This window comes from Aegilops tauschii, chromosome 6, assembly GCF_002575655.3.
Source record: "Aegilops tauschii subsp. strangulata cultivar AL8/78 chromosome 6, Aet v6.0, whole genome shotgun sequence".
Lineage (NCBI taxonomy): Eukaryota > Viridiplantae > Streptophyta > Magnoliopsida > Poales > Poaceae > Aegilops > Aegilops tauschii.
Genome location: NC_053040.3, coordinates 338,058,730 through 338,070,540, shown reverse-complemented (window position 1 = coordinate 338,070,540; position 11,811 = coordinate 338,058,730). Strand labels below are relative to the sequence as shown.

The following is an 11,811-nucleotide window of genomic DNA, read 5'->3' as shown; positions in this document are numbered from 1 at the left end:
GGCGTACTTTTATATCACTTTCTTGTACATTCAAAGACTTTCTCTGCACAGTCAAAGGCAACGACTTGTAAACGTCACAACGTTGGAGCTGTGACCAACTATTTTATGTCACGGCATCAACAGTCAGGTTGGGCTAATTCGCTGGAGGCGGATTTGTGGTCTATAGGGACATCTACGTTCTATATGAAAAAAAAATTAGTAATTCAACAAAAAGTCAAAAAATTCTGAAAATATTTTTGAAATAAATTTGATCTTTTATTGTACTCGTGAGAAAAAATCCACAAAAAGAAAATCTTCCTTTGATTTTTTTTTTCAAAAAACACAAATTTTTGGCTTAAAAGTGTGAATAGTGACCTATATAAATTTTGTCTTTTTTGCTGTGAAGTCAACTTTTGTTTTTTTATGAAAATTTATATATTAGTGCAAAAGGAAGTCAAGTTTTTTGTCAAAATAGTTCTTACCTATTTTGACTTTTTATTAAAACATTAAAAAAAACTATATAGGGTGCATAAACAACCAGGAACACAAGTGTATTTTTTCCAATTCGGTTCCCTATTTATGTGCCTCGTGGGATACAGAACGAGTGGAAGGGTCAGATTGAGAAATACGCGGACTCTCGGCGGGATTTTGGGTGCTACACGGTGGTGGCCAAAACTGTTTTGCATCCGGTTTGAGGGAATTTGGACGTACGGGTACACCGCTGTTTGAGGCCCCACATTGCATGGCAAGAAAATGTCCGAACATGATGGTCCGGTCCTCATCAGGCTTATGTGGCAAACTTTGCGAACAACCATAAAACAAGTGAAAATGTACTAATGCGATACGTGAAAATTACTGGAGTATACGTAATAAACATGACAATGGTCTCCGATATTTGCCAGGGAGGGAGAAAATCCTAGAGGTTAAAACAAATTACTGCTGCACCTTAAGTAGATTAAAACATCAAACAGACTCACACAGAGGATTGAACACTTGAGGCTTTGCGGCTCTTGGGGATTGCGCCAAGAGGACGCCTGCTCATCTTTTTGATACGCTCGATGATATGACGAGGGGCAGGAAACTTTAAAAGCTAGCATTAACCTTCTTGGTACTACCAGGGGAAGAACATTGACCAGAGTTAAGTAAGTAACGGCATCCATCAATTGGTCTAGGAAGTAGGGCATGGTACTACTCTACTCTATTCTGAATCTGAATTCTGATGGAACATGCATTCAGAGTCCGTTTTCTAAACAAGCGAGCCTGCGTGAGGTGAGGTATGGCGCAAGGCATCTTCGTGCACGCATGCTTGATCATGCATGGTCACTCAGGCCTACTAGTACTACTCCACTCTCACTCTGAGTAGCAGCCCGTCAGCTCCGAAGAAAGAAAAGGAAGAAACCATACCAAAAGCCAAGACCATTGCCAAACCCAGACAACGACGCCTCCTTGCAGGCTCGCCCTCCTTCACTCATTCACTGTCGACTCCCGCTCCAAGCCGTCGACAGCACTCTCCAGAGATCGAGGCCATGGCCATGGCACGCCGAACCAACCACACCGCCTCGCCCCCCATGAACGCCACGGCGGCGACCATGGTCATCTCATCTCCGCCTCCGCCGAGGCCGCTGTCCCACGCCACCGGCGACGTCTGGGGCCCCTACTCCAGCTCCCGGGCATTCTTCTCCAACGTGGCCACCATACTCATCATCCTCGCCTGCGTCTCCCTCCTCGCCTTCTCCCTCCACGCCGCCGCCCGTTTCCTCCTCCGCCGCCTCGCCCGCCGCCGCGCCGCGCGTGCGCGGGCGCAGGCGCAGGCGCAGGGGCAGCCGCAGCCGCCGAAGCCTCCATCCGACGCCGCGGCCACCGAATTCTCTGTGGAGGCCGGGGCAGGGGCGGGCGTTCAGTTGGCCGGCGGGTGGGGCGACGCGGAGTGCGCCATCTGCCTGTCGGAGCTGGCGGACGGCGAGCGCGTCCGCGTGCTCCCGGCGTGCGGCCACGGCTTCCACGGGGCCTGCGTGGACGGGTGGCTCGCGGCGCGCGCGTCCTGCCCCACCTGCCGCGCGCCGTCCCGGCTGTCGCGGGCCGGAGAGCCCTAGCCAAACCAGGCCGCTGTCACCTCCGGCGCTGGGTCGGTCATGGATCCATCGTCACTCTGTCTGTACCGCTGACAAGAAGCGACATCAAGTGCGTCGCGGTGGGGGAGCTTGCCGGAGCTCAGCTCTGTCGTCGCGTGATTTGTAATCGAGTGCTGCTTGTACTACTCTTTGAGGGCGTCTGACAATGCAAATCGATTGCAGCCATCAGCTCGGATCGTAATTCGCGATCATCCCTCTTGCATTCTCATCTCATGTAAAACTTGCATTGCATCGTTCGACTCATCCGTTGGATTCTTGCGCAGCCGTTGATGAAGGCCTGCATTATTTGGCGTCCGAGCATAGCAGGCTCGTCGTCAGTGACAAACTAACGAGGCAGCTCTGCTCTGGGTCGACGGATTCCTTCCGGCGCTACCGCGCTAGAGTGGATACGAGACAAGAAGAGAAAAGCGGTAAAGCAGAGGAAGACGGAGTGATAGAGTGGTGTAGGCTCCGTAGGGCGCTGCTGCGAGCATATTACTAGCGGTGGGGCTGCTTTGCGACCATTGTGTAGAGGTTTGGTTGGGTTTCGGCGCGGCAGGTGGCATCGGCGTTCGGCGGGTGGTCACGGTGGAGCCGGGTCGGTCTGATTGGGGTGCGTTGGGCATCGCAGTCGTCCCGTTGGGAGCAGCGCCATTGGAGTATTTGGCGCCAAGCACCAGGGCTCTCAACCTCTCCTCCGCCGACAGGACAATGTTTTTGGTATTCGCTGCCGCAAAGGCTGACGAAGCGAGTATGTGGCTCAGGCTACTCAAATAAGCATATCATACTACTAGTATACGACAGTCGCTCCATTTCTATATACAAGATCAGACTCAAATTATAGATAAGATAAAATTTAATAACGGCTCTGCGAACTAGCTTTTTTTCTAGTTAATTAATAGGATGCATGCAAATTCGATAAAATTGAGTGGATATGAGAAAGAAAGTTGTTGCATGTGTCATTATCATCCAACGCATGCATGATACTAGTAGCTATATCATGGGTTGCTAGTACGAGGCAATATCATTTAGTTTTGACTCGTTTACTATTGATGGCCTTATATATATGCAAAATGTATATTTTATTATCGTCTTATATACAAAAATGAAGGGACTACTACCTTTATAGTGCATATTATCTTAGATTTGCTAGTCCCGAATACTCCCTCCGTCTAGGTGCATTAGGCATCTTAACCTAGGTGTGAAAAGATTGGGCTAGGAGAAAAATTGAATCGTAGAGGAAGCCAATCACATCATTCATTTCTTAACTAAAAACATGCTATTAATTAGGAGACCTCTTCAAATCCCAATAGCGTGTCTTAGAAATTGCATGCATTAGTCCTCCAATTAATGATGGGGTCTAATTAATATGCATGCAACTAGTATTACCTTATTTGTGTCTTAGTGTTTTGAGATTATTTGATTTTCATTACATGCCTAAGAGCATGGTTAATAGTACAGCGAGCTGATGGCTATATGATATTGCCATGTCATCTATAACCAATCTTGTAGTCGATAAGTACAATAGTAAGATATAAAGATGTGTTATTTCATTAATACATGACCACCTCTCACTCTCACATAGTGCCTAGGAGCGCGTGTTGTAGTTGGCTCTTATTCTGTAGCCGGCTCCTCTTCTCTCTCCTCTTCTCTCCCCTCCGTGTCAGTAGAAAAACAATACTTTAATCCTTATAGCCTGCTTACATAAGCTTATTGTACTTGCTCTAATGCACCAAGGCGGAGGAAGTACATGATACTACTATGGCCAACCTTGTTACTCACTCCTTCACTTCCCCGATTAAGATTTGAGGGCAGCTCCAACGCCGCCGACTCTCAAAATAAACATAATATTTGTTCGTCTAGGGTGCGTTTGGTTACATGCATCTTTTTAGGCACTTTGCATACTTGCCCCAGTTGGGTCTGGTTGAGAAAATGCACGCAAAAGTAACATCTGCATGTTGATTGGTTATCTGCATCCCCTCTAGCCTACATGTGCCGAAAGAAAAGGCAGCTTGTTTGGTTGCGGACTTGTTTCTGGAGAAACACAAGTCCGGTTGTTTGGTTGCATACAGGACAATTGTTTGGTAACCCTCCTCGTCGTTGTGGTGAGGTTACCAGAGGACACATAGATAGCTAACAACAAAAGTAGAGCAAGCAGAACAAACAAAGGCACACGTAAAAGTATTAACCACACATTAGAACAAGTTTAACATTAGGATAAGTTTTAAACCAAACAACACCACTGAATATAGTCTTAAACCTGGACAAGCAACAGGCAATGGGCAACATGAGCTCTCTAGGCGGTCACGGCGAAGGCGTCATCGTGCTTCTTGCACTTGGTGACCACCTCCACGTCGTCGTCGTTGAAGACGATCACCTTCAAGGTTTCAGGAGTCAGCAACTTGAAGGTCACCATGTACCAGATCCTGATCTGGTGAACGAGGCGAAGGGGGCCCAATCCTGATCAAGAGTGACCCTGCTGTCGATCACCCTGACCGTGACCCTCCATGCGCAACCGGTGTTCGTCTTGAGCCTGAACTCCGTAGGGACGGCGAGGAAGTGCTTCGTGGAGTCTAGAGGCAAAGGAAGACTCTCCAGTTTCGGAGTAAGGATCACCTTGCAGAAGTGGGTTGGTCATGCCTCCTCGTGGTAGTGCCCGTAGTTCCTCCGCTTGTCGCTGCGGATCCTTCACCACCACGTCATCCTCCAACGGCGGCACAACCTCCTTGCCCTTGTCCAATGGCGACACGACCTCCTTCCCATTGTTCAATGGCGGCATAACCTCCGTGTCGATCTGCATTATAAACAACAGGAAGTTCAAAGATGAACATTCATTCCTAGCGGTCTATCGCTCCTATATTTACCCACCCTACTTACCCAACACTACACTCGAACCCTCTCTGCCTCTCCTCTTCCACCTCTCTGTTTCACCACCTCTCCATCGCCATCAACTCCAACCCCAACCCCTTCCCTGGGGCACTAGATGAAGGACTTTCTTCTTCCAGTGCTCGCTCGGTGATCACACGAAGTTCGAAAACAACACGGAAGTGTGCTCGAACTTCAGCAGCATCGAAGACATGCAAAAGGAGGTCGGCGCTGTGGTAAAGAAGGCTACGATGGAGGAATTGAAGACACTGATTCCTGGCCCACTGAAGGGCCCGATGTTAGTTGACATCCTTGAAGGAAATATGCCCTAGAGGCAATAATAAAGTTGTTATTTATATTTCCTTATATCATGATAAATGTTTATTATTCATGCTAGAATTGTATTAACCGGAAACTTAGTACATGTGTGAATATATAGACAAACAGAGTGTCACTAGTATGCCTCTACTTGACTAGCTCGTTGGATCAAAGATGGCTAAGTTTCCTAGCCATAGACATGAGTTGTCATTTGATCAATGGGATCACATCATTAGAGAATGATGTGATTGACTTGACCCATTCCGTTAGCTTAGCACTTGATCGTTTAGTATATTGCTATTGCTTTCTTCATGACTTATACATGTTCCTATGACTATGAGATTATCCAACTCCCGAATACCGGAGGAACACTTTGTGTGCTACCAAACGTCACAACGTAAATGGGTGAATATAAAGGTGCTCTACAGGTGTCTCCGATGGTACTTGTTGAGTTGGCATAGATCGAGATTAGGATTTGTCACTCCGATTGTCAGAGAGGTATCTCTGGCCCCTCTCGGTAATGCACATCACTATAAGCCTTGCAAGCAATGTGACTAATGAGTTAGTTGCGGGATGATGCATTACGGAACGAGTAAAGAGACTTGCGGTAAGGAGATTGAACTAGGTATTGAGATACCGACGATCGAATCTCGGGCAAGTAACATACCGACGACAAAGGGAACAACGTATGTTGTTATGCGGTTTGACCGATAAAGATCTTCGTAGAATATGTAGGAACCAATATGAGCATCCAGGTTCCGCTATTGGTTATTGACCGGAGATGAGTCTCGGTCATGTCTACATAGTTCTCGAACCCGCAGGGTCCGCACGCTTAACGTTCTAGGACGATCGGTATTATGAGTTTATGTGTTTTGATGTACCGAAGGTAGTTCGGAGTCCCGGATGTGATCGGGGACATGACGAGGAGTCTCAAAATGGTCGAGACATAAAGATCAATATATTGGACGACTATATTCGGACATCGTAAAGGTTCCGAGTGATTCGGGTATTTTTCGGAGTACTGAAGAGTTACGGGAATTCGTATTGGGCCTTAATGGGCCATATGGTAAAGGGGAAAAAGGCCTCAAGGGTGGCCGCACCCCTTCCCCATGGACTGGTCCGAATTGGACTAGGGGAAGGGGGCGCCCCCTTCCTTCATTCTCCTTCTCCCTTCCCCTTTTCCTATTCCATGTGGGAGGTGGAATCCTACTAGGACTAGGGAGTCCTAGTAGGACTCCACACTTTGGGCGCGCCCTATGAGGGCCGGCCTCCTCCTCCCTCCATCCTTTATATACGTGGCCAGGGGGCATCCCATGGACACACAAGTTGATCATTGATCTCTTAGCCGTGTGCGGTGCCCCCTCCACCATAATCCACCTCGGTCATATCATCGTAGTGCTTAGGCGAAGCCCTATGCCGGTAGCTTCATCATCACCATCATCACACCGTCGTGCTGACGAAACTCTCCCTCGAAGCTCTACTGGGTCGTGAGTTCGTGGGACGTCACCGAGCTGAACGTGTGCAGATCACGGAGGTGCCGTACATTCGGTACTAGGATCGGTCGATCGTGAAGACGTACGACTACATCAACCGCGTTGTCATAATGCTTCCGCTTACGGTCTACGAGGGTACGTGGACAACACTCTCACCTCTCGTTGCTATGCATTACCATGATCTTGCATGTGCGTAGGATTTTTTTTGAAATTACTACGTTCCCCAACAGTGGCATCCGAGCCAGGTTTATGCGTAGATGTTATATGCACGAGTAGAACACAAGTGAGTTGTGGGCGATACTAGTCATACTGCTTACCAGCATGTCATACTTTGATTCGGCGGTATTGTTGGATGAAGCGGCCCGGACCGACATTACGCGTATGCTTAGGCGAGACTGGTTCTACCGACGTGCTTCGCACACAAGTGGCTGGCGGGTGTTAGTATCTCCAACTTTAGTTGAATCGAGTGTGGCTACGCCCGGTCCTTATTGAAGGTTAAAACAGCACATACTTGACGAAAAATCGTTGTGGTTTTGATGCGTAGGTAAGAATAGTTTTTGCTCAGCCTGTAGCAGCCACGGAAAACTTGCAACAACAAAGTAGAGGACGTCTAACTTGTTTTTGCAGGGCATGTTGTGATGTGATATGGTTAAGATATGATGCTAAATTTTATTGTATGAGATGATCATGTTTTGTAACGGAGTTATCGGCAACTGGCAGGAGCCATATGGTTGTCGCTTTATTGTATGAAATGCAATCGCCATGTAATTGCTTTACTTAATCACTAAGCGGTAGCGATAGTCGTAGAAGCAATAGTTGGCGAGACGACAACGTGCTGCGATGGAGATCAAGGTGTCGCGCCGGTGACGATGGTGATCATGACAGTGCTTTGGAGTTCGAGATCAAAGGCACATGATGATGATGGCCATATCATATCACTTATATTGATTGCATGTGATGTTTATCCTTTATGCATCTTATTTTGCTTAGTTCGACGGTAGCATTATAAGATGATCTCTCACTAAATTTCAAGGTACAAGTGTTGTCCCTGAGTATGCACCGTTGCGAAAGTTCGTCGTGCCGAGACACCACGTGATGATCGGGTGTGATAAGCTCTACGTTCACATACAACGGGTGCAAGCCAGTTTTGCACATGCAGAATACTCGGGTTAAACTTGACGAGCCTAGCATATGCAGATATGACCTCGGAACACTGAGACCGAAAGGACGAGCGTAAATCATATAGTAGATATGTTCAACATAGTGATGTTCACCATTGAAAACTACTCCATCTCACGTGATGATCGGACATTGTTTAGTTGATTTGGATCACGTGATCATTTAGATGACTCGTGGGATGTCTATCTAAGTGGGAGTTCTTAAGTAATATGATTAATTGAACTTTAATTTATCATGAACTTAGTCCTGATAGTATTTGCATAACTATGTTGTAGATCAATTGCTCATGATGTAGCTCCCCGTTTATTTTTGATATGTTCCTAGAGAAAAATAAGTTGAAAGATGATAGTAGCAATGATGCGGACTTGGTCCGTGATCTGAGGATTATCCTCATTGCTGCACAGAAGAATTATGTCCTTGATGCACCGCTAGGTGACAGACCTATTGCAGGAGCAGATGCAGATGTTATGAACGTTTGACAAAGCTCGGTATGATGACTACTTGATAGTTTAGTGCACCATGCTTTACGGCTTAGAACCGGGACTTCAAAAATGTTTTGAACGCCACGGAGCATATAGGATGTTCCAAGAGTTGAAATTGGTATTTCATACTCATGCCCGTGTCGAGAGGTATGAGACCTCTGACGGTACTTTGCCTACAAGATGTGGGAGAATAGCTCAACCAGTGAGCATGTACTCAGATTGTCTGGGTACTACAATCACTTGAATCAAGCGGGAGTTAATCTTCCAGATAAGATAGTGATTGACAGAATTCTCTAGTCACTATCACCGAGTTACTAGAACTTTGTGATGAACTATAATATGCAAAGGATAACAGAAACAATTCCCAAGCTCTTCCCGATGCTGAAATCGGCGAAGGTAGAAATCAAGAAAAAGCATCAAGTGTTGATGTTTGACAAGACCACTAGTTTCAAGTAAAAGGGCAAGGGAAAGAAAGGAAACTTCAAGAAGAATGGCAAGCAAGTTGCCACTCCCATGAAGAAGCCCAAAGCTAGACCCAAGCCTGAAGCTGAGTGCTTCTACTGCAAAGGAAATGGTCACTGGAAGTGGAACTGCCCTAGATACTTGGCGGATAAGAAGGATGGCAAAGTGAACAAAGGTATATTGGATATACATGCTATTGATGTGTACTTTACTAGTGTTTATAGCAACCCCTCGGCATTTGATACTGGTTCAGTTGCTAAGAGTAGTAACTCGAAATGGGAGTTGCACAATGAACAAAAACTAGTTAAGGGCGAGGTGATGATGTGTGTTGGAAGTAGTTCCAAAGATTGATATGATCATCATTGCACACTCCCTATACTTTCGGGATTAGTGTTGAACCTAAATAAGTGTTATTTGGTGTTTGCGTTGAGCATGAATATGATTTGATCATGTTTATTGCAATACGGTTATTCATCTAAGTTAGAGAATAATTTTTGTTATGTTTACATGAATAAAACCTTCTATGGTCATACATCCAATGAAAATGGTTTGTTGGATCTCGATCGTAGTGATACACATATTCATAATATTGAAGCCAAAAGATGCAAAGTTAATAATGATAGTGCAACTTATTTGTGGCACTGCCGTTTAGGTCATATTGGTGTAAAGCGCATGAAGAAACTCCATGCTGATGGGATTTTGGAATCACTTGATGCTTGCGAACCATGCCTTATGGGCAAGATGACTAAGACTCCGTTCTCCGGAAGAATGGAGCGAGCAACTGACTTATTGGAAATAATACATACTCATGTATGCGATCCGATGAGTGTTGAGGCTCGCGGCAGGTATCGTTATTTTCTGACCTTCACAGATGATTTGAGCAGATATGGGTATATGTACTTGATGAAACATAAGTCTGAAACATTTGAAAAGTTCATATAATTTCAGAGTGAAGTGGAAAATCATCGTAACAAGAAAATAAAGTTTCTACGATCTGATCGTGGAGGAGAATATTTGAGTTACGAGTTTGGTCTTCATTTGAAACAATGAGGAATAGTTTCGCAACTCACGCTACCTGGAACACCACAACGTAATGGTGTGTCCGAACATCGTAACCGTACTTTATTAGATATGGTGCAATCTATGATGTCTCTTACCGATTTACCACTATCGTTTTGGGGTTATGCATTAGAGACAGCTGCATTCATGTTAAATAGGGCACCATCTAAATCCGTTGAGACGACACCATATGAACTGTGGTTTGGCAAGAGACCAAAGTTGTCGTTTCTTAAAGTTTGGGGTTGCGATACTTATGTGAAAAAGTTTCATCCTGATAAGCGCAAACCCAAATCGGAGAAATGTGTCTTCATAGGATACCCAAAGAAGACAGTTGGGTACACCTTCTATCACAGATCCGAAGGCAAGTCATTCGTTGCTAAGAATGGATCCTTTCTAGAGAAGGAGTTTCTCTCGAAAGAAGTGAGTGGGAGGAAAGTAGAACTTGATGAGGTAACTGTACCTGCTCCCTTATTGGAAAGTAGTTCATCACAGAAATCTGTTCCTGTGACTCCTACACCAATTAGTGAGGAAGCTAATGATGATGATCATGTAACTTCATATCAAGTTACTACTGAACCTCGTAGGTCAACCAGAGTGAGATCCGCACCAGAATGGTACGATAATCCTGTTCTGGAGGTCATGTTACTTGACCATGACGAACCTACGATATGAGGAAGCAATGATGAGCCCAGATTCCGTGAAATGGCTTGAGGCCATGAAATCTGAGATGGGATCCATGTATGAGAACAAAGTGTGGACTTTGGTTGACTTGCCCGATGATCGGCAAGCCATAGAAAATAAATGGATCTTCAAGAGGAAGACGGACGATGATAGTAGTGTTACTATCTACAAAGCTAGACTAGTCGAAAAAGGTTTTGACAAAGTTCAAGGTGTTGACTACGATGAGATTTTCTCACTCGTAGCGATGCTTAAGTCTGTCCGAATCATGTTAGCAAATTGCCACATTTTATGAAATCTGGCAAATGGATGTCAAAACTACATTCTTTAATGGATTTCTTAAGGAAGAGTTGTATATGATGCAACCAGAAGGTTTTGTCAATCCTAAAGGTGCTAACAAAATGTGCAAGCTCCAGCGATCCATCTATGGACTGGTGCAAGCATCTCGGAGTTGGAATATACACTTTGATGAGTTGATCAAAGCATATAGTTTTATACAGACTTGCGGTGAAGCCTGTATTTACAAGAAAGTGAGTGGGAGCACTACAGCATTTCTGATAAATATGTGTGAATGACATATTGTTGATCGGAAATAATGTAGAATTTTCTGGAAAGCATAAAGGAGTATTTGAAAGGAGTTTTTCAAAGAAAGACCTCGGTGAAGCTGCTTACATATTGAGCATCAAGATCTATAGAGATAGATCAAGACGCCTGATAAGTTTTTTCAATGAGTACATACCTTGACAAGATTTTGAAGTAGTTCAAAATGGAATAGTCAAAGAAAGAGTTCTTGCCTGTGTTACAGGGTGTGAAATTGAGTAAGACTCAAAGCCTGACCACGACAGAAGATAGAAAGAGAATCAAAGTCATTCCCTATGCCTCAGCCATAGGTTCTATAAAGTATGCCATGCTGTGTACCAGATCTATTGTATACCCTACACTGAGTTTGGCAAGGGAGTACAATAGTGATCTAGGAGTAGATCACTGAACAACGGTCAAAATTATCCTTAGTGGAATAAGGATATGTTTCTCGATTATGGAGGTGACAAAAGGTTCGTCGTAAAGGGTTACGTCGATATAAGTTTTGACACTGATCCAGATGACTCTAAGTCTCAATCTGGATACATATTGAAAGTGGGAGCAATTAGCTAAAGTAGCTCCGTGTAGAGCATTGTAGACATAGAA

General features: G+C 45.1%; 1 protein-coding gene across 1 annotated transcript; it reads left to right on the top strand.

The window, feature by feature from the left end:
• Nucleotides 1–787: 787 nt before the first annotated feature.
• LOC109768662 (RING-H2 finger protein ATL79) lies at nucleotides 788–2,354 on the top strand. Its single transcript, XM_020327409.4, has one exon. The coding sequence runs from the start codon at nucleotides 1,506–1,508 to the stop codon at nucleotides 2,070–2,072; it is 567 nt and encodes a 188-aa protein (XP_020182998.1). The 5' UTR covers nucleotides 788–1,505; the 3' UTR covers nucleotides 2,073–2,354.
• The last annotated feature ends 9,457 nt before the right edge of the window (nucleotides 2,355–11,811 follow it).

What these genes read in the sequence shown, in the direction of transcription:
- LOC109768662 (XM_020327409.4), top strand. Translation starts at nt 1,506, where the DNA reads ATGGCCATGGCACGCCGAACCAACCACACCGCCTCGCCCCCCATGAAC.